Raw genomic sequence first — 27477 nt, forward strand, 5'->3', positions numbered from 1 at the left:
TACCAATTTTTGTTGATTTCTCAGATTTTTTAAACTACAAATTAAAGTAGATGTTTAACAAATGTTTAATAAGAAAAATGTTTTCTATAGGTGTGTATGCTGACTTTGACCAAAAACACAAATTCAAATATTAGAAAAAAAAAGAAAAAAATTGGTACCCTTGAAAATAAGGAAATGAATCTTCTGAGTTATATTAAGGAGTAGGTTCTCAAAGGTTTAACATGGGCCATAAGATTTCAATGTTTTTAATCAGGCTATAATACTACCGGTATAATCATTCTACATGGAAATAGTTGTGATATTACTATTGCTACAAAATAACTTCTTTTTGGCATATTACATTATAAGTTACAAAGTAATGACCTCTGAATTAAGCATTATTTGTGCTGTAAAGCTGTTTTGGTCAAAATTTTCCATATAATCCATAATAGTATTTAGCATAATTTTCTTTGGCCACAACACCTGACCAAGAAACTTTTGGTAACTAGGAATTAAATATAAACCTTGGCACCTTTTTGTTACAGAACATTTTAGCTTGTAACGTTTGGCCATGCAAGGTTTTCCGAAAGATTAAAAGTATGCAAAAAATTCATTGTATTTAACAACATCTCCAGAATGTGATGACTTTGAAGCCTAACATTCTTATGATGACAGGGGGGGGGGGGGGGGTTAACGACCTTGTCTACCCATGAGGATCTTGCACGGTCTCGGTCTCGGTATAGGTATGATATTTGTTTACCAAACATTAAGGCTTTGGAAAAAGATCCACCAAAGAACTAAGATGTGGCCTTTATTTTGCTTATATGTATTGGTTTGAGAAAGGTGAAGTTCTTAATGTAATTAATTCTTTGACTTTTAAAAACCAGTCATTTACTACTGGATTTAGAAAAAAATTGTTATTCAATCAAAAAGATAAAAGTGAGAATCAAGAATCAATCCACTCCTTCAATGGTAAATAGGCAGACATATTTGGAATATTTTTGCCTTAAATATTTTGATAATTGTTGTAAATCATGACCAGCTACAGTACCTATAAACCTCCTGGCTACATTTGCCCACACAAGATTAGGTAAATCAATAGCAGTAAGTCCAATTAAATTGCTTCCTGTCTCAGAGTTCTTGGAAAATTGGTGTAGGATGAATCCTTTACTGGTGCTCAAGTTGTTATGTGTTACTGACGTAAGAAGTCATTGACTGGCTTCGGTTTCATAATAATTGAATGTGGAGGCTAAGGTCACATGGTTGACCACACACTGATTTGTTTTGTGGTTTTGTAGCTTGAAATAAATATCTGTGGCTAAAGTAGTTTGACCTGTGATGATAAAGATTTTTTGCATACAAGTTTAGATTTAGCATTTTTGTAGATATAAATTTTCGTGGATTCGTGCATATTTGATTTTGTGATTTTGCCAATTAAGTCTGCATACAAATTAATACAAAATATGTACTTCGTTGAACATTAAAATTTTTGGTTCACATTTACCCCTATATTACCCACGATGCGAGACCCTCATGGGTAGTCAAGGTCGTTAAACACACTTAGTAGTAGTAGTAGTATATTCCACTAAAATTAGTATCCCATGAAAAATGATGAATACACAGTATTCTCTTTTGCTCTCCACTCTAGGAGTGGGGCTATATTCCAATCACCGTGTCTTACCATCTGTTCATCCTTCCCTTTGCTTTTCGAATCAGGCAGACACCTACTTCCTCTTTTCCGATTTTTTGAATTACAAGTGCTGAAAATGCAAAATTTGAATTTCAAAAGAAACTACAAATTTAAATAAATATCCATATGAGAGAAAAACAAAATTTAAAGAGCTTTGAATTTGTAACAAATCTGAAAACAATTGACCACTTATGAGAAAATTGGCAAATAAATTGCAGATAATGGTTTTTGTACCTTTCATCTGTTCATTACCAATTTTCAAACAAGTGATCAATTAAAAAGTTTTATGCTGTAATTGTAACAGAGTTAATCAATAGTTCAATATAATTTGTTATAATTTTTAAAAAAGTTTAATTCTACCAATACACGAATTGAATGGCTGTATATGGAAGGCCACCCTTAAAAAATTCTTTGTTTGATGTTGCCGTCCCATGCCTTCTAGGGTTGGGTAGGTAGGTAGGGATTTTTTTCTTTGGCTAACGACATAAGTTACATGTTTTAGACAAGAAAACAACATTAGAACAGGGAAAAAATCTTTAAAAAAAAATTTTAAACTGATTTGTGCCATAATAAATTTTTCGGAAAGGCTGTTTTTTAGGTGGGTAGCTAGGTAGGGGATGAACATCAAACAATTTAAATTTTATTTTTGGCCTAATACAAATTTGTGTTGTTAAGTTGTTGCCTTAGCATGTTGCAGTGAGTCCAAATTACCAACTCTTTCAAGCCACTTCGAAGAACCTATACCTTCTGTATTTATGGCATGTATTTGTTCTCTTCCTGATTATGCATGAAGTATTTGCCACTGGACCTTAGCAAACTACATCCCCACTTTATCAATTTAACTTATTCATTATTAATTATAATTTTATATAAGGTAGCCTAAGCAATCTTTTAAATGCCTTGAATATGTTTTTACCCCCTGACCTGCACACCAGATAATCCTGATCCGAAAACCAAGGCGGGATATGAATCCTGAGGAACAATTAATGAAAAGTTTGTAACGATGAGTAGGTAAAATCTGGATCTGTGGGAATTGGATCAAGATTTTACCTACCCACCGTTACAAACTTTTCATTAATTGTTCCTTGTGATTCAGATCCCTTCAGGGATTTCTGATCAGGATTCAGGATGTGACCTGGGCAAATCTATTGTTCTAGAGAAATAATATTTCTCTTTTAAGGCACATTAATAAAATTCCAAATTTTAAAAAATCGTTTTTCATCATGGTAGAAATCTAAATCACATTATTTATATTTTGCTCCTTTCAATTTTCCTTTCAAAATATAATTAACTATTTATTTTCATTAAAATGTTGCCACTGGTTGTTCAACAAAAAAATCAAATTTTCAATCATTCTTTCTTTTAAATTAGATAACTGCTAATTTGCCATTTTATATTGAATTTGGATTTAATTCAAAAGTTGAAGAAATGATTTTATTTCATTGGACAACTACAACAACAGATTGAATGCATGTACAGCAATCAAACCTAATTTTGCTTAGTACATGTATGAGGGTCTATCTGGATGGGGGGGGGGGGGGGGGGGGGGGATGCAGTTTACTTAAGTATTGTTGTCAATGTATATGTAGCGGTATTTGATTTTTGAACTCTACCAGCACAAAACATAGGAGGTGTTGGTTCAGCAGCTCGAGATCTTTATTAGCATTATTAGTTGTTGAAGATTTGCAAAAGATAGTACCCTTCCCATATCTCGTTAATTTCATAAACATTCTTTCCAACAGCTAAGCACAGATTCTCAATTTTTTACATGATAGCCTATGATTTTTTCATAAGATGGTTTTCAATAATTGTTTACATGAACTTACATAAACATATTTTTTTTTCAAATAATGATCAATTACTTGAATCTTAATATTATTTTTTTCATTGTTGACAACCCATATAAACATTACCTCAGCTTGTTTGTTTTGATGAGGTACTTAAACATCTGTTTTTGTAGTACTTTTTAATTATTCTAACATGACTTTTTGTCCAAGGCAGGTGTAGGCAATGTTTGGTTTTGATTAACAACCCCTGTGTAGTAGATACATCATCTAAGACATTGCTGTTTGAAACATAGCATTTTAAATAATGGTTATAAATTTACAGTAACTCAAATATCCATCTGATGCAGTATCAGGCAGTAGAACTTATAGTGGGATGGGAATATGGGGTGGGGGTGGTTGAGATCAATTTGCTAAATCCACACAAAAAAGGATTGAGAGAGGGGCTAATTTATTTGCGTCCCCATTTTGTCCTGTAAACGAAAAATTTAACAAATAAATTTAAAGGAGATTTGAAGAAATCTAATGGATTAAGATTTTCCTTCACACTTAAAATGCACACATACAAAAGGTGTAAGTGTCTGTTTTCTGGCCACTGTTTTTGACTTTATGATGTTACTGGGTTGCTGTCTCATTCAATATATACCCCTACTTCTTTCACAAGAAATACTTTTAAATCATTTCATTTTTTTTTACATTTTCTCAGATCCCAATTGAACAGTCCACAGGAACATATGTACAATAGTTTCTACACTATGACAAAAGCAGAACTAACTAGATTTTGATGGGTATAGTGTACAAGGGTTGATACAGATTTTTTTGGCAGTACCTCAATATTTGTTGATCATACAATAATCTTTTTGACATGCATTTATCACTTATTGTATCAGAGTGAATGAAATAAGATGGTTTGTTTTTCTCAGTTAATTGTTCTTTTAGAATATCATGAAAAGGATTAATTTGATTCACGATGGTTCGGTAAGTTTTAAAATAGAATTAGGAAGGATGAAGGCAGAAAAAGGGGGACATAAGTTTGCTTTGTTTTAGCTGTCTTAAAGTTCTGCCTTTTTGATGTTCCTTATGAAATAACAGCAATATAATTATATTACCCCCATCTTTGTCCAAAGGCTTCTTAAAATTAATTTCATTACGGCTCACTTTATATATATATATATATATATATAGGATGAAATACCATAGGTTGTTTTGTAATGATTATTGAGTATCTTATATTCGCCAACCCTGTAAACATAATGTTTGCATTTGTCATGTCCGTATTATGATCTTTAAAGGTGAAATTAATGTGAGGGGATATTTTTCACAGTTTTTATCTTCAATGTTGCATGAATATGTGAAAAATGAAGCCTTGGCAAAAGTTTCTCATTTTACAGTATTAATTTTGTATGTTAATGAATGACATTTTAAATCAGGAATTCCCTTGAGATTAGTTATATCATGAAAATAAAATGTCCCTATTATATCATGAAAGGTGAGGTTTCAGTTGTTATAGCACAATTAGCTTTCAAAAAAGCCTGACTGACTTTTGATTAAGTAAATCATGTTTTGATTCAATTTATTCATTGCAAAATATACGTGCATAATCTTTATACAGTGAATTCATTTATTTGTGCTACGGTTACAGGGGGAAACATTAGAAACCCTCTAAAAAGTGAACTCAGGATCTCTGGAACCGGCTAAGGTATACAAACCATATAGGTGCTATTTGCTTTTCTTATATCAGCATATGATTAAAACTGTACATTTGTTGATAATATGATACTGCAAAAATGTACGATTTCACTGCATACATTTGTTTGTTGAATAATTTTTTTACAATTTTGCTGGAAAACAAATGTAATTTTGAAAGCCAAAATTTTAATAAGAGTTTTGACCCAGATTTCATGGTGCTCAAATATGTGATAGTGCTAGCAGTGCATCAGGTGTCCTATGGAAACATATATTCTTGTTTGTGTTTTGTTGGGTAGCCGTCTTGAGCTAATTAAAGGTGAATGATCGTGAATGAACCTGAACTAATTTTGACTGACATGTAACATACAGTATAAGTGCATATCATGAAAATATTCCTTTAGTTGTCAAAATATAATTAAATAGCTTGTCAAGAAAATCTGCAACAACAAATTGAAGCCAGTTATTATTGGCTAGTATTTTACTGTTGTAGACATGTAGTTATTTGTTGCACAGCCAAGTTGGACCTTCTCCCATTTAGGTACACAAACTGTCAATCTAGAATATGAGGAAGTGCATGTTAGTCCATTTTGAGGTACATTATTTTCACTTAACTTTATCCAGGAGACTTAAGTAGAATAAGTGTTGTTGATTGCTTTGCAAATCTGACTGCTACCGAATAAAATAACTTTTCCAAAATTAACATCTAGGGGTAACAAGTCAGATTTCAGTATTTAACATTAGAACCACAGTTAAATATTATACATGTTGTGCTGGCAGATTTAAAAAGTGATTACTGGAAAATAGACCAATTTTGAGTTTGTCTACCATTCAGAGGTTTATCTTCACAACAGAAAGCATTTGATGTGTAAGACCAAAATTATTATTTTGCAAGCATTATCAGGTCAATTAACTGGCATAAAATCATGCTAACCTTGTGTAACCTAGGCATTCTAATCTGAGAAAACTGAATATTATAAACCTTATTATCTGAACTCATAAGTATTGAAGGCATTTGATGTTGAAAGGTGCAATAACAAATTTTCCCAGAAAAAAAAGTAAAAAAAAATCCAGATTTCCCCCTTTTTTAGACCCAAAATTTATTCCCTGCTAATCATGCATCTTTTTAAATCAGCAACCCATCCCTTTACCAAATATCTCAAGATACCAGCAGACTTTTCTGCACAATATATCATGTTACATCAAGTCCCCCCTCTCCAACTTGATTTTGCTGCTATCTTTTTGAAAAGACGATCCATCTTTGGTTATTAGAATTGTCACAGAAAATCTTCTGAGACTTCTTCAATGAAAATGAATGTGAAAAAGATGTGTAGGGTGATGGTTTATCTGGGTAACTTATCTTGATGAATGTCTGAAAGAAAGATTCAAATCAAGTTAATTAGTTAAATAAGACATTTATTGGAACCTTGTTTTTTGCATTGTGATTATTGTCAACTCAACGTTTTTTGGATCTTTCTATAAAATCTAGCAACAGTTCTAGGTCAACTTTTAGAAAAGACGGTTATTGGAAAAAAACATTTTCACAGTTATTGGAAAATTTTTTTTCTCACGGTTATTGGAAATGTTTTTGCATTGAAATTAGTGAATTTTTTAACCATTCCGTAAAATTTAGCAACAGTTTGTAGTTTAACTTTGCATTACTTTGTTTGTGGTTAATGATGGTTATAATAATAAGTTAAAACTTATAATATTGAATCTGTGTATGTAATGGAGTGCAGTGTTGCTAGATTTCTTTTGTTGCTGACTATAAAGAAGAATTTTTTTTTTATAATTTTAAGAATTGAATTCTCTATTTTTGCCCACATGAGGCCTGTGCCCCTTAAAAGATTCTTTGTTTGATGTTGCCTACCCATGCCTATTAAGATTGGGTAGGTAGGTTAAGGGACTTTATTTTTTTTTGGCAGACAACCTGGGAACATTAGTAACATGTTTTAGACAAGAAAATGATGTTAGAGCAAGAAAAAATCTTTAAAGAAATATTTTCAAATGATTTGTGTCATAAAATTTTTCGGATACGCTGCTTTTAGGTGGGTAGGTAAGGCAACATTAAACAATTTAAATTTTATTTTTGGCCTGAAGTTCTATTAATTGGATTTTGACTTTGCGTAAGATGTAAATTAACATCAACTTCATACTGATTTTAGTAATTTGACTTAATGTTGTAGTTCCTGTTGCCAATGTTTCTTTCTGATAAAAATTGCCTTGTTTCTGAAGGAAGTTTTAACTTAATCTGTTGCTAACATTAGGAAATACTTGTTACAGCACTGTATACAGCACAAATCATCTGAAAAATTAATGAAAAACTCATTAAAAACCAATCAGAAAACAAAACTGCTTGATTATTCCGCATTTCCACCCAAATGTTAATCTAAAGGAATTTATTCCCAGTTTTACAATATCTTAATAACTCCCTCATTTATATTCCATTTGCTGTTTTAGTTTTCTTGGAAGAATCTATCAACAGAGATAACGAGGTTTGATCGATTTGAAAGCCTTGAATCAACCCTTGTATATTGGATACAGGAGAAACAGTTTAAATAGAAATAAAGATTTGTCCCTTGGGAGAATTTAATTTGAATTGAGTATTGTTCAGTTGTGCTATGGTTGATGGATAAGCATTTCTTTGTATAAATAGTTTGTGACTTTAATTGGTCCTTGAAATTATGCTGTATATGTGCAGTCACAGTGTCCTTGCAAAGACCAAACAGTAATGTTCCTTTTTAATACCTTAATATGCCCATCTTATTTAAGAACCGCTTTTAAGTACTTTATAACACATCATGACTTTTGGAATATGTAACAGGAAAGCTTTCAATTATCAAAGATATCGATTACCCCAGAAACTATAAAATTTAACCATTTAATTGTTTATCATTCCCAATGCAATAAACCAATAACATTTAGTTGTAGCAGTGAATTTGCTGAGCATTATTGTTTGCATATATACTGTGTATTCATTAATTTGGTAAATGCCAATTTTCTTGTATTTTTGTGGAGATTTAATTTCATTATTTTGCTAGTCTGCATAATTATATATCCAAGCTTCTAGAAAAAATATATTTTGCTAGGATTGCAATATACCAAAATCCACAAAAATTAGTGATCAATGTGGGTTACAAATAAAAATGAATTCCCAGAATAGAAAGTTATTGAAATTGGCTAAAATCTTATGATAATTTGCAAAAAATGCCGTGAATCCATGGAAACTGGTCCATCTAGATTCTACTGTACAGGGGTTGAAAACATTGCAACAAGTTATCCATAAGATATATGGTTAGTTATTGACCAAATATTTATACAAACAACTTGTCTGTGATCTCTAAATAGCGGAAGATGGGGAAGATGGGCGAATCTAGCATAAAAGTTAAGAATAATCAATAGGATGCTGGAATTATGTCTACTTTAGCTATCTCCTCATTTAGTATTGATTGAAGAAAAAATCTAAGGATTATCAACTTTTATGAAGTTTATGTCGGTTTCAGTGTTTTTTGATATCATTATTACTTCTCTGAGTTTTCTTGTAAAGATTGTTCAATTCTGAAACTGGTGATATTAAACTATATTTATTAAAAATCTTTAGTTAGCCCTGTTATATATCATAATTGGATTTAACAGCCACCCAATGGAAAGCAAATGAGTAAATTTCATCTCTTAAATGATAGATTATTTCATCATTGTTTTTATTCCAGATTTTTACTTAAAATGGCAAAGTTTTATCAGAAATCAAATATGATTATTTTTATTAAGTAAATATTACTATTTTCAGTTTTTAAAAAGTCAGCATAAAATTGTCAATTTTGAGTAGTTTTGTATAGGCTTGCATCTTTTGGAAAAGTTTCTCAATTAGAAATGAGCTACATCGGATAGAAATCGACCTTATGCAAAAGTGCACGTATACATGAACATGTATAAAACTTTGATTTATTTTGGGTCTGTTTTGAAGGGTTCTTATATCAACTCATTTTTCAAACAGTGATATAAGACTTTGCATAGAGATTTTTTTCAACCCAAAATAAGTTCACAGATGTATATGGACCATTTGCATAAGGTCGATTTCTATCCGACGCAGCTCAAATAAAAATAAAACATTTGATAAATATCTTTTATTTTAGGGATAATTTAAGGGTCAACAACATTTTATATAGCTTTTGTAACTATCTCAGACCTACACTTTCTAAATAAGAAAGGTTTATAGGTGTAATAACACACTTACTATGGGGTTAATTAGTGTTATGAATTATGATGTGGATGTTTTCAAGGGGTAATTATGTCCAGTTATAGTAACTTATAAACAGATTCGACTATTAATTCTGGTTTATTTTGAGAAAACTAATTTAAGGTTTCCTTTAATGAAAGTGGGGGTAGATCAGTTTGTCAAGGAGTGTAATTATGTCTTTATAGTTTTTGTATGTTTTCGAATATTGGTTAATATATTGATCTGAAAAGCCTTAAAAAGAAGAATTAATCAGACAGCCTTGTGTGCACCAAACAAATACACTAAAACTAAGAAGATGATGATGATGGTGGATGGCTGCTTAAGGTCCAGTGGCTAATTAATATGCATATTCAGGACAAGAACAGGTTAATGTTATACACATTATTCTGACGCCAGGCCGACTAGTCTTTGCTCTTACTCGTTAATGCCGTGCGCTTAGTGGAGAAGCAGCAAATACCAATTTTAAAGTCTTTGGTTCGAACCCACAACCTCCCACACTCCAGGCAAACATGCTACCACGAGACCACCAAAGCGGTTCAGGTACTAAAAGAGAAGTGAAAGATACCAAAGGGACAAACTCATATAAGTAGAAAATAAACTGACCACACCATGGCAGCAAACAAAAATGACATACAAACACTATAAGTATACAACACACAACATAGAAAACTAAAGACTGTGCAACACGAACCCCACCAAAAACCGGGACAATCTCAGGTGCTCTGAAAGGGTAAGCAGATCCTTCTCCACATGTGGCACCTTTCGTGTTGCTCATGTAAGTACAAACACGATGATAAGTCGAATTCTGTAGGTCACATTCGTGGTTACAGCAATTAATATCAAAGAAATGGGAAAATGTGTAATATTTGATCATCTTCGACTTTAGTATTCCGTTTATGATAATTATTGTAATGAAGAAAATTGTCAATGATGAAAGGGGATGAAGAGTAATTATATAATATAAAATGGCACTAAAACAAGAAGACTTTAAGAGGTCAATATAAAGTCTGCAACAATGAACAGATGTCTGTACAAAATATCAAGCTCAAATTACCCTAGAAAAGAGGTGCACTGTGTACTGCGAGGTCTGCCATCAATACAAAAATTCCCTTAAAAACATTAAATGTAAGGGTAGTTTTAGAAGTAAATAGATATAAGAAGATGTGGTATGAGAGCCAATGAGACAACTCTCCATCCAATTCACAGTTTGTAAAAGTAAATCATTATAGGTCAAAGTATGGCCTTCAACACGGAGTCTAGGCTCACATGGAACAGCAAGCTATAAAGGGCCCCAAACATGACTAGTGTAAAACCATTCAAACAGGAAAAACAACAGTCTAATCTATATTAAAAACGAGAAACGAGAAACACTTATGAACCACACCAACAAACGACAACCACAGAACATCAGGTTCCTGACTTAGGACAGGTGCAAACTTACACTGACATGGTTCACAACTTGGGACAGAGGCACATGAATATGTGGCTCAGGTTTGAATTATTTCTCGAGATCTCAGAACTCCCCATTTTTATTTCATGATAAACTTTGAATGAAGCATAAAAATCAGAAAAAAAGGGAAAAAAAAGATTGAGTAAACGTTGTTGTTTTGTACATTAAATCAGTCAATTGGTTTTCTTGTTTGAATTGTTTTACGTTTGATCTTGTGGGGGCCTTTAATAGCTTTCTACACAGTGAAGGATTTGCTCATTGTTGAGTGCTGTACGTTGACTTATATTTACGTCATTTGTCTTATTTGCAATCATACCACATCTAATTGTTTTTGTATTATATAAACATATTGTTTAGGAATCAATATTTGTCTTCTCTATAATTTGTGTTCCTGTTATGATATTGAATTGACTAAGGGACAGTACCTTTTAAGGTTTTTGTCTAGTACGATCGTTTGTATAGACGGTAAACACAGAAAGTTATTATTTATATGTCACAATATAATAATTTATATAGCAATAAAATTTCTCAGGTTCAAGGAAATGATGAAAATTTAGAAAATTGTGTTGTATAGTCATTGATCCTCATTACTCCTTGAATGAAAACTTAGACTACAGTAGCTGTATTTTTCAAAACCTTTCTGAATTTTTGGCCCTAATTGCTCCTCAACTTCATACATTATTTGGCCTTTCATCTTTTTTTCATCTATCATGATCACTGATGAGTCTTTTGTAGACAAAACGCGAGTCTGCTGTACAAAATTATACACCTGGAATCGTTGATACGTTTATTTATAGATTTGATTTTTTTCTACTTTCAGTATGCTCTATTTGGAACATGACATAGATCAGCTCAGTTTAACAGAAAAGTCATCCGACTCATCACCATCACCCACCGTACCTCACTCAGCTCCCGCGTCAACCACAACCCACCAAGATGAAGTAACCTACCGAGACGGTGTTACAGAAAGAGGATTCTTTGAGGGTCTTCTTGGATGTTTACGACCAGTCTGGACAATCATAGGAAAGGCAGCAGTTAATGAACTTAAAAATGAAGGTAAGGAACGGTATTGTAAATTTAAAGAGACACTATCTACTTTGTAGAAATTGTGATATCATCAGAGAAAAGTTCTTTTTATGAGATTAGAGGAATGTATGTATTCTCTTATTAAATCATTGCAATTTTTGAAGAATTTATTCCAAATGTAAATAGAAATTTTTTTCTGGAGACTCTTGTTTTTAGCTGTATTAATGTTTTACAATGGGTTTTTTACATGGAAAAGGTGAAAAGCAGGTCTAGTAACCACTTCACTTCATCCGTCTGCCCGTCGGAAAGGCCTTCAGGGTAGAAAATTTTCAATGTTTTCTAGGTTTTGATGAAAGGGAATGATTGTTTATGCTTCAGTAGACATGTTACCTCAAACTATAGCATGCAATTTGACACAGGTCCAGACCTGATATTGGTCTTGTTTAAATCTATATGCAGCTTAAAGATGGAATGTTTTATGATTTGAAGACAATAGGATATCAGATTACAACATATTAAAAGTGTTGCACTTGAGCTTACCAAGGTTTGACTTTGATTATGTTCTAAATATGTCTTTTGTTGTTCTTTAAAAAATGCTATAGCTTGAGTAACTTTCTTAGAAAATGGATTAAAAAAAAATCAATGTGAAATTTCCCCGTGGTTGGTGGGGTTCCTGTTGATCATCAGTCTTTACTTTTCTAGGTTGTATTTTGTACATACTATATGTCTTTTGGTCTTTTTTCATCTTTTGCCATGGCGTTGTCAGTTTGTCTTTGATTTATGAGTTCGACTATCCCTTTGGTATCTTCCGCCTCTCTTTTATGATTGGTAATTGTCACATACATGAATAGATAATGGAACAAAATAGTGGTTGTAATAGTTACTTAAGGATAATTTTCTAAAACTGACATCCTGAAAGGAATGTTCATAATGGCTAATCTAAGGAGAATTGACAAAATTACATTGTAAAGAATGGGATGTTTAACTTCCTGTGTGAATTTTCAGCAGATATTGTATTATAATTCTATTAAATGTTCAGAATATGGCATCTTTTCAAACAAGAGCTAAAAACATACAACTTTCAAGCTTATTATAAAAGTGAATCCTTGATTTTGACTTTTAAAGGATTCTGAAAACCTTCACTAAATTTCAAATCTTTAATTTTTGCATTTATAACTTATTATGGAATTGCACAAGTTATAAATGCGAAGATTAAGATTTGAAAATTTGTAAAGTTTTCCATAGCCTTTCTAAGTCTTCAAGGATAAATTTAGGAAGAATTGCATTTTAAAGCACTTGAAATAGCGTCAATATGGTAGTGTTTAGAAGCATTGTATGATTGATTTTAGAATCCCTTTGATAAAACGATAATAATTGTTAAAAATTGTAATTATGTAACGGTATTGATTAGCCTTTGGAGAAAAGTAATTCTACTGTTGTAAAAATTATATTTGTTAATTTTCTTGTCAGATTTGATCAGTATTAAAGACAGAAGTCAATATTACAGCTCAGCTTTCTTAATCTGCGTTTTAGAAAATGGATTGAGGCCAATATCTGTTTACAAAAGTACAGTTTGTGTTCTTAGTTACTGTCAAACTGGCATTATTCTTGTTCATTTAAAAAAAAGATTTGATTTAAATGTCAATGAGAAATGAACACAGAATGTCTGTGATCGTCCACATGGGAATTGGGGTACTGTGAATTCAGTATTATTCAGTGGATAGCAATTTTCGTGGATTAGTGGGTAGAGGCAAACCATAGATTTAAATGTTTAATGAAGTATAAGCTTCCTATAGGCTAAAAGTTTTAGTTTTTTGGAAATCCATGAATTGAAGTATTCACAAAAATATATTTTCTTCAATCCATGAAAATTGGTCCTCCTACTAAAATAATGAATTTTTAGTATTCAGTACATGTTCAGCCTGGTCTTGGTAATTTAAGTTATAGCTTACAGTTCATGTTCATGTTTCTGTCCCAAAACAGGAGCCATTTCAAGTTTTATTATTCGGCCAAAAGAGTATAGTTTAGTTTCCTCAGCCTCATTCTCGACAGTGCCTCCGTAACTACCCTAAATTTTGTATGATTTCTCTAACATATTTTATGACATTTTGGTTTAGCACCTTTAAAGTCCAGACATATTTGGTTCAGCACCTTTAGAGCCCAGACATATTTGGTTAAGCACCTTCAGAGTCCAGACATTTTTGGTTAAGCACCTTCAGAGTCCAGACATTTTTGGTTAAGCGCCTTCTGAGTAAAGACATTTTTGGTTTAGCACCTTTTAAAGTCTAGACATTTTTGGTTAAGCACCTTCAGAGTCCAGACATTTTCAGTTAAGTATCTTCAGAGTCCAGACTTTTTAAGTTAAGCATCTTCAGAGTCCAGACATTTTCGGTTAAGTTAATAAGTATCTTCAGAGTCCAGACTTTTTAAGTTAAGCACCTTCAGAGTCCAGACATTTTCGGTTAAGTATCTTCAGAGTCCAGACTTTTTAAGTTAAGCACCTTCAGAGTCCAGACTTTTTAGGTTAAGCTTCTTCAGAGTCCAGACATTTTGGTTAAGCACCTTTAAAGTCCAGATAATTTTGGTTAAATAAGCACCTCTTTAGTCCATAGCTTTTACCTATAACTATTGTTTTCTGCCAGGAGACAGTAAATCTTTAGTATATGATTGTTCTTGACTATGACTTTTTTCTGTCAAATATTCATCAGGACAGAAAGAAAAGCAAATTCAGACAAAAATTGGTTATGTCACGTTATCAGTAGAAAGGCACCTTTGGAAATGATTTTGCCATGTTTTACATTTAGACGTCTGTCTGGCTTCGCTTCTCTATGGTGTGTTTTATTGTAATAGTTCAGACAAACTTAATTTAGTAAATAAAATCATAATTTGATTACAAGTGATAAAATACAATATCGGTTATCTTATAATTGATCTTGCATGTGACAAGCTTAATATGGAGTTTTCACGAAAATTTATGACAAAAGTTGCAACATATGGTTTTTTCACATTGCATTAAAAGTCTTTTTGTTGTTTAAATAGGTTGAGGAAGTGTTGCGTGATGTTAGATAGTTTAAACTCTTCAAAAATGCAAATTAGGCTTTGTTTGCACAGCAGTAAATGAAAAATTTATGATATTAATATTGTAAAGAAAAAGGGATGATTTTCCCATGGAAGTGAATTTTATTGATGGTTTTGTTACATCTAAAAGTGGTTTCTTAAATGGGTCAAGATTTAATGGTAAAAACAGGAATTTTCAAATATTTTTTATCTAAATTACTAGAAGGAACATAAAAGATTGTTTTTGAAGTAAGCATTTTAAAATATAGCTTTAGTATGGGACTTGAAGGGCATTATAACTTTGTTTGAATGTTTAAGATAGTTTTCTAAATGTATTTAAACTTAACTGATTCAGCTAGGTGTAGGAGTAAGTCTGAAAAGTGGGGGGGGGGGGGGGGGGGGGACCTGAACTTTGGAAAGTGTCGACAAGCCAAAAAAACTCATAAAAAACCAAACTACGTGTAGTCTAAATATTATACTAGATTAGTTAGTCAGTGTCCTCTTTTATTTTTCATACACCTCCCCCCCCCCCCCCCCCCCCCCTCCGGCAGGCTAGTGCTAAAGTTTAAAAAAAATGGGATGCTTTAAATTGTACAAAAATACAACAGTTTAGTCTACCTTACAAAATATTTGGACGTAACCAAACACATTGTTCTTAATTGGAGACTACTGAAATTTACTCCCAAATAATGTTTGGTTCTGAAATGGTCAAATCCATGGCATATTGGAGGCATCTCTTGATATTCCACTTGCTTCATCATATTCAAATACTGGTATAAGCCATACTCAAAGGACTATTAAAATATCCTAAAGAATGGTCAGATCTAAAGGTCAAGCTCTGGTTCCACTATAATTTCTGTAATTTCCTGCCCATAAAATGGAATCACATGACATGCTGCTATTACAAGTCCCATTAATAGTCACTGAACTTTGGCCGTATGTCATTATTTTATGAGTTGGACGCCTTGTTGTTTGCCTGAGGTTTGACATTGGATAATTGGATGAATTAGTAAATGCATGAAGCCAAATAATTACGGGTATAAAACGTATTAGAGACACAGATGAAGAATAATTAGCAAGTCCAATATTTCAGATTAGAAATATCTATGAACGACTTGTACAAGAAAAATACAAAAAGAACTTCAACATTCATTGTTATACAAGATGATTTTGATATTGACCCGATCATGCTCTTTGATTAGAGTGTTTTAATCAATGGGTTTTCATCCTGTAATGAAACTTGGTCAGGCAAAGAAATAATTTGTCATTATTGTAATTCAATGAATGTTTTAAAGCATTTGCTTTAGTGAAATTTTAGAAACATTTCAGAAATCATGCTTTTAGAGTTTATGAACTGTAAGAAAATTTGAGGTTATGACGAGGCATTATGTAATTTTATCCCAGTTGGCAACATAAAGAATATTTAATCAAGGACTCCATGAAAATGACTGCATGAACTAATGAACATTAAAAATATAAACTGGAATTAGAATATTTTATTATTTTTCTCTTTTAACATGTTTAATACACTATAAAATAAGAAATATGTGTAAGTTCATGGAATATTTAAACTTTGAAGTTTGCCTAATGATCAGCATGGATTAATGAAAAATTAGCTCGCCAAAAATTTATACAATATCACCCATTGTAAGCGACTGTTTTCCAACAATGACTTGAATATTTTGTGTGAAAAATTTTGAAATTGATTTGACAGGATGCACTTTAAATAATAAGATTTCGCTGTCCAATAATATGATTTTACACATCTTAGCTGTAGTAGTCCATTAAAGCATTAAAACTTAATAACAATGAGAGTCAGTGTTTCCAATACACTAGAAAGCTTGCCTAGTATCCTTAATGCTACATAATACACACAAAATATAAATAAATGTATAACACAAAATATAAATAAATGTATAACACAAAATATAAATAAATGTATAACACAAAATATAAATAAATGTATAACACAAAATATAAATAAATGTATAACACAAAATATAAATAAATGTATGACACAAAATATAAATTAATGTATAACACAAAATATAAATAAATGTTTAACCATTATATAATTGCTAAAATTTTCTTTTGCTGAAAAGTTAATAGGTTTAAGATTTATATGTGGTCTGCTTATATTACACGCCCAACAAATAGACTATTTATCATATTACTGATATTTTAACTCCGGAGTACATGATTTTTCTACAGTTTTCCAACTCTTTGGTAGGACATTCCCCTACTGTCTCAAATAAGAGCAACTAAAAAAAAAGTAAAACCAAGAATGCAATTTGGGGAAAAAATTAACTGTTTTCTGATGAGAAAAGAAGTCGGTGATATGAAAATAATCTATTGTGAGTAGAAAGACGATGTGATGGATTTTAAAAGATTCTGCAGTTTCAAAATTTAATTTCCTTATACTCTAAGTGTCATTTGATTTAAACAGAAGCTAAAGGGAGACAATTCACTGTTTTTTCTTCAACAGATAAATCTATTGTCTAGAAACAAGAGACAAATTTTGTTATTTGGTCAGGCCTGTCTCTCAAAAAATGTTTGACCTAACAATTAATAGGCAAAGATAAAAGTTTTATATTTCAATAATAATGATTTGATGAATATTTATAGGAATACTCTAAGTTTAACTGATATAGAAAATAGATCTCAAGCTTAATAATAATGCATTCAGTATTTAATACACTTGCATATTATAGAATTTATTTTTAAATCTTAATGTTTAACATACTGCATTTCATTACACATATTCTACACTCGACAAAAATGCCAACCCCACATTTAATCCATCAGACAATCACAAAAAGCATCATTCATAGGGATATGCTAATTTAAATAAGAATTTAATTTCAAGAAATCCAGGGCTCAAGGTTTTTTTTAATAATGCCTTCAGTATTTTATACACTTGCAAATTGGAGAATTTACTTTATATCTTTATACTAACGTTCTGAATTTCATTAGATATATTCTACAGTATACAAAATGCCAACCCCACATTTAATCCATCGGACGATCACAAATAGCATCATTTGAACTAGCTATATTATATACATTGTTCCAATATTGATTTCGCTGTCGGAAATAATTTCTACAGATCATATCAAGCCGTGCTTCAATTTCCTCGCGTATTGATGGTAAAATTATATAAATACAAAAGTTCGCATTGCACGTCTGTTTCTCTGTATGCTATTAAATTGGTTTATACAATTGATAGAAGAAATTTTTTGGTATGTTAATGAATGTTATCAAAGTTGTTTTTCATAGTCGTCAGGATGTTTTAGATGTGAAAGTTTTGATTTATTAGAATTCATTATTATCTGTTTAAATATCTAATTGATACCACTTCAGACAAATTTTAGAGGGAAGCAATTTTTTAAATCTCACATGTTGTAGCAAAAATTAAATGCCAGTCTTTGTAAGAATCATGCAATTTTGAAAAAAAATCAAAACATGACCGGAAAAAACCCACCGACCTAACCATCCTATTTTGAAGTTACCCTCATCTTGAGTTAGAAATGGTAGGTCTTTCATTTCTGCGTGTCTGGTAATTTGAGAAATTTCTAGATAACTTTTGGTTGGAATGATAGCAAAGTATAGAGTTAGCTCCCTTAAATTGTTAATTTCTAGTGCATTTCAACCAAATTATATCTTGTATTACAAGAACAGGAAAAGGAAACAAGTGTTATATTCATACACCATTATACATTTTGAACATAAATTAATGTCAACTTGAGTGGGTTTTTGTTTGTCATGTTTAAACTGCCTGATTCTTAGGCAGATTGGCACTTTAAAAGATGACAATGAAAATTACTATATTAATGCATGGTTCATATATAATGACTTTATTTTTGGGTTTTTTTTTTTCAAAAGCATTCTTTTTAATAAAATGAGAATGGAAATGGGGAATATGTCAAAGAGGCAACAACCCGACCAAAGAGCAGATAACAGCCGAAGGCAACCAATGGGTCTTCAACGCAGCGAGAAAATCACGCACCTGGAGGTGGGCCTCAGCTGGCCACTAATAAAAATGTGTACTAGTTCAGTGAAAATGGACGTCATACTTAACTCCAAAACATATAAATGAACTAAAAATAACATACAAGTCTAAAAAAGGCCAGAGGCTCCTGACTTTGGACAGGCGCAAAAATGCGGCAGGGTTAAACATGTTTTGTGAGATCTCAACCTTCCCGTTGTACCTCTAGCCAATGTAGAATAAAGAAACACACAGCAATACGCACAGTAAAACTTTAAATTTTTTGTTAATTTTAAATTGACTATTTGTATTATGCTTATATGAATATCTAGATTTGAAATGATTGAAATGAGACAACAGAATTCACCTAAAATCTCACACAAAGTACGAGGCGGATATAAACTACGGATAACTTTACGACCTTAAACAATGAGCAAAGCTATAAAAGGCTCTGGCATGACAATATATAAGATATCTAGTACATTTGTAATGATAAAGTTGTCTTATGCTATGGTACTATGTGAGTACCTTTGTTAAGGCTTAAGGTATAAGTATTTTTTAACATGCACCTGTACAGATAAATTCATCAAAAAAAAAACCTATGATAGTTGTAGCTCTAAGATAGGTTAAGCAAGATTTGGCACAACTTTTTTGAAATTTTCGATTTTAATTATAATTTCCAGTATCTGTTGGTATTTAACTCAGAAAATCTATGAAGTTTATAGCCCTAAAAACAAACAGTTTTTGGAGTCAGTTTATGAGATGCTTACAATTGCTGCAGGATTTGATGTACCCTCTGTTTTGCAAATATCATGAATCTTGTTGCCATTTCAAGTGAAATACAAATTCAAAAGTGCAAAAAATCTTTTAAATATGGCCTTTGCCATGCCAGCAGCTAAAATCAATATAAACTTTGAATGAAGAGGGATGTTTATATATATACATATAAGGGGAGAGTCTGATCTAGATCAGCCCATGATAGTTTTAATTTTCTTTTTCTTTGAACAAAGTACATAATAGAATGTTATATTTCCCACAGTAAATAACTTCATTGTGTATTGTATTATAAAGATAAATAACCTTCCTACCTATAGTAATAATAGTTAGAAATCAATTTATAAAATTTCGGTACATTTAATTTTTAATGGTAGATATATATTAGCCTCATTACAATTGTAAGACGTCCTCTGGCACAGGTCAATATATGTATCTACGACAAATTATATACCATTTATAGAATCAATAAAAAGATGGTAGATCTAAGTCACGATTTTGACAACCTGTTACACCAATAACTTGAATCTGACGGCCATTTTCTTTCATGTTGACGTCAACAACTTTTTGACAACATTACTTGGAAATTCTGTGTTTGTGAAATGATGATTATGGAAATATAATTGTTTTTTCGGATGTTAAATATTTGAATTCAACAGAAAGATAGATGTGGCTATGGGCAGGATAAAGTTATGGAAACAGATTTGTTGTTATTTGTGTGGGGATGTATTGAGGGGTATGTGTTGATTTCATCAGCTGTTAATGGTAAACATGTCAACAAGTAAACATATGTTGTTTACTGCATCAATGAATTAAGGATGAAATGTCAGCCACAACTTTGGTGTAGGAAATTTCATCATGTAAACATTGACTATGTCAATTAATGCAAGAAAAATTGAGTCCCTTGAATTGTCTGTAAGAACTTTTTGGGGCAATAGAATAGAATATCTTCATCACCATTTTTTCCTGTGTACAATTGTCAACACCTAATTCCTGTTTGCCTTATTTACTTTGAATATTTCAATATGTTGAATGAAGTTAAAATTTTTCATCCCATATTTGTCTAGTACTGCTGTACAGAATGACTTCATATTTGGTCTTCAACTTGACATCGATGAGTTGTAATGCTTTAAAATTTGTTGGACAACATCTTGACCTGTTCTTATATATGAGATGCATAGGATAGAAATCGACCTTATGTAGTGCATGTATACATGTACATGTATAAGACTTGGATTGATTTTGGAACATTAAAATAGGAAACAAAAGATGGTTTTTGGTCTGTTTTGTAGGGTTCTCATAAAACTCAATTTTCAAACAGTTATAGACATTCTGTAGAGATTTTGTCAACCCGAAATAGGTCAACAAATGTATATAGATATTCATTTGCATAAGGTCGATTTCTATCTGATGCAGCTCATATTTTGAATTACGAGTTCGGGTATGCGTGCTTAGCATTGACATTTGGTGCATATTTTGGTGCTTAATATAAAAATAAGAAGATGTGATATGATTGCCAATGAGATAACTCTCCACAAGAGACCATATGAAAATTAACAACTATAGGTCACCGTACGGCCTTCAACAATCAGTAAAACCCATACCGCATAGTCAGCTATAAAAGGCCCAAAAATGACAAATGTAAAACAATTCAAATGACGAAACTATAGAGAAAACTAACGGCCTGATTTATGTACAAAATAATGAACGAAAAACAAAAATGATAGGATGAATAAGTCAATGCTACTTAATTCGACATTTTTATTTTGCAAATTATCTTAATACATATATATATATATACCATTTTGCTATAAATGACAATAGCTGAACCAGAAAAGAACATTCCCAAAAATAAGATCCTGATTAAAATGTAATCCAAATGTTGAACCAGAAAAGATCATGGCCAAGAATGTTTGAACCTGATTTGAACATGTCCCAAATATAAGAACCTGATGAGAATGTGATCCAAATGTTCAACCTGAAATAAACATGGCCCTAAAGATTTGAACATGTCCAAAATAATGAACCCAATAAGAATGTGGTATATCATGTCTCAAACCAGAACAGAACATATGGTCTGAAATGGAAAGTTGTTTGAATATGGTCAAGAATTTAGAAAACCAGAATTGAACATGGTCTAGATTGACCATCAAAGTTGTAACAATATAAGCTGATACATAAATTTTGTATTAACATGACGTTTTCCATATATTTTCCATATATAAGGGTTAGTTGCCCTTCCTGACTACTTGAAAAACTTCTCCTCTCACATTATGACAACAACTTCTCCTCTCTAATTGTCATGACAACTTCTACTCTCACATTATGAAGACAACTTCTCCTCTCACATTATAACAAGAACATCTCTCACATTTTGACAAGAACTTCTCCTCTCACATTGTGAAGACAACTTCTCATATTGTGACAAGAACTTCTCCTCTCACATTGTGAAGACAACTTCTCACATTGTGACAAGGACTTCTCCTTTCACATTGTGAAGACAACTTCTCACATTGTGACAAGAACTTCTCCTCCCACATTGTGAAGACAACTTCTCACATTGTGACAAGAACTTCTCTTCTCACATTGTGAAGGCAACTTTTCATCTCACATTTTGATGACAACTTCTTATCTTACATTGATTAGTGTTTAATGCTACTTCCAGCACTAATGTTACTATTTCTTGGTGGTCAGTATTTATTGGTGGAGGAAGCCGGAGGGCTGGAGAGAACCCAGCCTTTGATAGGAAAACTGACAATCCTGTGAATTAAGATAGGAGTCTTGCACATCTGCCACATGTGGGGATTCGAAATCACAACTGCAATGTTGACAGGCTAGTGATACAGTAGTTTGACTATTTAGACCACCAAGACTGCCATAGATGCCCTTTTATCTCATATTGTGATTACAACTTCTCTGTTCACATTATGAACTCAACTTCTCCTCTCACATTGTGACAACAACTTCTCCTCTCCCATTGTGATGACACTTCTCCTCTCACACTGTGACAACTTCTGCTCTCATTATGAAGACAACCCAGCCTCTCACATTGTGAAGACATCTTCCCTCAAATTATGAAGACAACTCCACCTCTCACATTGTGAAGACATCTTCCCTCACATTATAAAGACAACTCCATCACTCACGTTGTGAAGACATCTTCCCTCACATTATGAAGACAACTCCACCTCTCACATTGTAAAGACATCTTCCCTCACATTATGAAGACAAGTCCACCTCTCACACTGTGAAGACATCTTCCCTCACATTATAAAGACAACTCCACCTCCCACATTATGAAGACATCTTCCCTCACATTATGAAGACAACTCCACCTCTCACAATGTGAAGACATCTTCCCTCACATTATGAAGACAACACCTCCTCTCACACTGTGAAGACATCTTCCCTCACATTATGAAGACAACTCCACCTCTCACACTGTGAAGACATCTTCCCTCACATTATGAAGTCAACTCCACCTCTCACACTGTGAAGACATCTTCCCTCACATTATGAAGACAAGTCCACCTCTCACACTGCGAAGATATCTTCCCTCAAATTATGAAGACAACTCCATCTCTCATACTGTGAAGACATCTTCCCTCACATTATGAAGACAAGTCCACCTCTCACATTGTGGGGCCATTATGGTTACCGGTACTCTTGATCGACCCTGATTAAATAATATTTGTATATTTGTGTGGAGGGGGTCACCAGGGATACACTTATTAAATATTTCATGACAAAATAAATGAAAATGATAAATATATAGAATTTATTATAGAATGTATGTTTTAACTGTTAACATAAATACACAAGTATCTAAAGTAAGGAAAATAAACTAGAAGGTCATTAAAAATCTATATTCAATCCTAAAAAAAGAGTGATATATAAAATTGTTCAAGGTTGTCAGGGAACACAGTATTTAAATTAAGTATTGATTATTTATGTCAAATTTCAGACTTGACATCTGATGTTGTATTTTGTTCAAGCTGTCACACCAAATCATGTGAGATTGGAAATATTGATCCCATTTACTGCAGTAAATATTGATTCTATATATAGGCTAGGGCAGATTATAACAGAAATACAATTCTTCAAATACAATTATTTGGTATTTGTTGCAGTGCATGAAAATATTTCTTATTTGGTTTTAGTGAAATAAAGATTTTTTTTTCAGTTTGTGAAACTTTGAATTAAGATTTGTTTTGTGTTTTAAGCAGACAGTTTGGGTCAATGTCAATGAGATGGCAACCCAATGACACAAAAAAAAAGACAAAAGACATCATAAGGACAACATGTGGTCTTCAACAATAGAAAAGGAAACATCTTTACAATATGTCAAGTTCGAAATAGCCATTAGTCTTAAAAAGTTTAAAGGAGATAGTCAGAAAATTCTTCCACCAAAGCTGAATTGCTAAATTGACAAGAAAACATGGAATCAGGACTTATAGCATATTATATGAAGAAATGCAGGAATATTTTGTTTTTCCTGGTAATAGAATTAGTAGTTAGATCTAGTTGCATCAAAAGGAAAGCCAATGCACTTGATGTTAATAAAAACAGATGTTTAAGTAAAATTTCAATGAGGCAGTGACCCAACAACATTAAAAAAAACTAGAAAAGACTTTTTTAGAGGTCATTGACACAAGGACTTCACCATTAAGTTATTGTCTATTCCATATATAAAGCTCTAGAACACTAAGCATATCATGATGGTCTGGATGGGGTTCACAGAATGAAAAATAATGGTCCCAAAAATATAGAATAGAGAAAACTGCTTAAATATTTAAAGAATATAGAAAGAAACCTCAAACCAGACCCTCTGTCATCCTTTACAGGACCTGACTTGTCAATCTAATGAGGTCCTGTTAAAGTGCAGCTTTTTTAATGTGTTTCATGGATTTTATGAAGATGTAACTTTAGCCTTAAAACTTAAAGTACAACAAAGAACTAAATTTCTGTTGATTTGAACTGTGCCAAAAAAAAATATTATTTGCGTAAAACCCAGCTTCTGTTATAAGGTTATTGGTTATTTTGTCTGAAACTTTATACATGTAATGTTTATTTGTACTGTACATGCATAAGTGATTTTCTGACCTGGCAGTCACTTTATGTCTGACAAATTTTTTATATACCCTTGGGAGTCTTGAGCATAAAATTCTGACAATAAGTGTGAGTATACTTTTCACCACTTCATGTACACACCTTATTGTGGAATATATATATAACTGGTCTCAAATTTAGCCCAACTATGTTAGATCTTCAAATTTGCATTAGCAAAGTTTTGTTCTTCCCTCAGCAGGATTCGAACCTTTGCTTCTGTGACATCATGGCAACACCGCCTGCACCTTGTCCAGCGCCCTAGACCATATATATATATATACTTTGCACAACATCTTGTGCACCTTCTTATTGTGCAATTGCTGACAGATTATTATATTGATGTTTATTCTTTTGTCTTGTAGATGACTGGGAGATACCGTTCGAAAATATTACAGATTTACAATGGTTAGGGAGCGGAGCCCAGGGCGCAGTCTTCCTTGGCAAACTAAACGGAGAAGAAGTTGCTGTTAAAAAAGTCAGGGACGTCCATGAAACGGACATTAAAAATCTTAGAAAACTTAATCATCCAAACATCATTTCATTTAGGTAAGAAATAAATGTTAAAGTATCATGAAAAACATTTTTTTGTTTTCTCAAAAACAGGTAATTTAGCCCCCCAAAAAATTATTTCTGACACTTAAACAGTGGAATCATATTTTGCAAGTTTTCCTTACAGAGAAAGAAATTCTTATATTTTCTGTTTTAAATGCAGTTTTGTTAGAAATATTTTGTAAAGAGGTTAAATCTAATTTTTTTTTATTTTTACCCTAATCTTGGAAAACTGCAACATTTCTAAAAAAAAAAATTCTCGTATGAAAGCTTTAAATCTATTTCCAGCAAATGCCTAACCTTTTCAATCTAATGTAAACAAAAAACAGGTCAAAAATAGGAAACTGAATGAAAATTCTGCCTTCAAAAAGAGGTGTGTTTCTTTTGTTGCCTTATATTTGCATCATTGTTTATTATAGCTGCCTATATATTCTTTTGATTTTTCCACACAGATGAATACCAGTTGTAAAGGTTTTCGTGGTTAGACTCTATAGGTTAACACTTGTATAATATTTCAACCATCTGAGAAAATTTATCCCTGAATAAGCAGAAAAATCGTATATTAACAACTCCCACATAAGAATATGATTCTGACGTCAATTTCCATCGGATGTTGTATTTCGGTCAATATTTTCAAACTTGCAGACGACAATTCAATAACGTTTGTGTTTTTCTTCTTGTAAATTGTATAATTTAATCAACAATTTTATCATTTGTTCAACATGTGTTTTAAAAAAAAATATTGAATGTAATTTGAATGAAACTCAATTGTTGTAATCTAAGAGAATTTATTAATGATAAATTGATTTATAGTCTGTAATTAGACAACAAGATTTTTTATAATACTAAATTTAATTTTGTTTAATTGAAATTCAATATTTTAATGGAATTGACACCCTCATAAATTTTGAAGTGGAAATCAACACTATTAAAAATCAATTAAGAATTGAAAAACATAGATAGCTTGTTCAGAAAGCTAGGTGGTTATTTTTTAATTATTTTTTTTAACTTTTTTTCTAATCTGAAGCAATTACCGGTACAATAATAAAAGCATCCAACATGTCCAAGTAGCCAACCTACTAATTGGTTATTAAACTGTTCATTTACTGTTCAGAGTTCTATTTAAAAATGTACCTCAGTGACCAGGTGATCTTAAGTAATTAGTCTACAGTGATCACTAGCTTGTTTTTCTGCCTGCTAAAATTACTAAATCTCTCTGGCTTCCTCCACCAATAAAAACTGACTGCCATGATGTAACCAAGTGCCATGAAGTCCAACAAACATCAATTAAAAAAATATGCTGTTACAGAATACACTTTATTTTTTGTGGATTTTGTCATTTTCATTCTGTCCACAGTAGGAGTGGTTCCATATATAACTAGCAAAACTTTATGATGGCCTACTTAGCCCATCCTATGAAGTGGAAATAATATTTTTTTCTTTCAAAAAAAGACATAAGACTTGCAGATGTACCTCACCTTAGAAAAATAAGCTTTTGTATTTAGGTTCATACTGACCAATATGCAATTTGGTTTTCAATAATGATCAATTATGATTATAAAGCTGTAAGGTTTTGGTGCATAAGGTATGTTCCAGTCAAAGAGTTTGGGGAGACAAGTAAATTAAAAGATGATAATGATGGATAGCTGCTTAATGTCCAGCGGCAAATTAATATGCATATTCAGGATGAGAATATGTTAATGTAATATGAATATTTGAGTCAGATTTTTAACGTGCTAGTTCACAAGGCAACAGTCCACAGGAAGACATGTCATCTTACCCGGAAACATTATTCCGACTCCTAGTCTACCAGTCTTTGCTCTTACTCCTTAATGCTGCGTGCTTAGTGGAGAAGCAGCAAATACCAATTTTAAAGTCTTTGGTTTGACCTGACCTAGTAAATAAAAAGATGAGAAGTAATTAAAAGGAATAGTACCCTTGAAAACTGTATTTATAGAACAATGCATTATATAATATTTATATAGCATGGAACATTATAAAACTGTCAAGACTGTTACATTAAATACCATTAAAGTCACTGCGACTATCAAAATAGTGAAAATTATTTGCTGCAAAATCTCTTATGTTTACAGTATATATATAAGTATAACCTGTTATAACAATACTGTAGATTCATTTTATTTTTTCGTG

The 27477-nt window shown here is 32.0% G+C and overlaps 1 protein-coding gene across 4 annotated transcripts in view; it reads left to right on the forward strand.

The window, feature by feature from the left end:
- Window positions 1-27477, forward strand: part of LOC127717983 (mitogen-activated protein kinase kinase kinase 13-like) — a 79241-nt gene that overhangs the window by 31342 nt on the left and 20422 nt on the right. For 3 of the 4 annotated variants that reach the window (XM_052223856.1, XM_052223857.1, XM_052223858.1), the window contains 2 exons: window positions 11647-11882; window positions 25140-25323. In XM_052223856.1, the coding sequence (XP_052079816.1) occupies window positions 11647-11882; window positions 25140-25323 (420 nt within the window). Of the gene's footprint in view, window positions 1-11646; window positions 11883-20145; window positions 20405-25139; window positions 25324-27477 lie in introns of those variants that run through there. The other variant, XM_052223860.1, reaches the window with a different exon arrangement.

The sequence above is a fragment of the Mytilus californianus genome, unplaced genomic scaffold (assembly GCF_021869535.1).
Source record: "Mytilus californianus isolate M0D057914Y unplaced genomic scaffold, xbMytCali1.0.p SCAF_10, whole genome shotgun sequence".
NCBI lineage: Eukaryota > Metazoa > Mollusca > Bivalvia > Mytilida > Mytilidae > Mytilus > Mytilus californianus.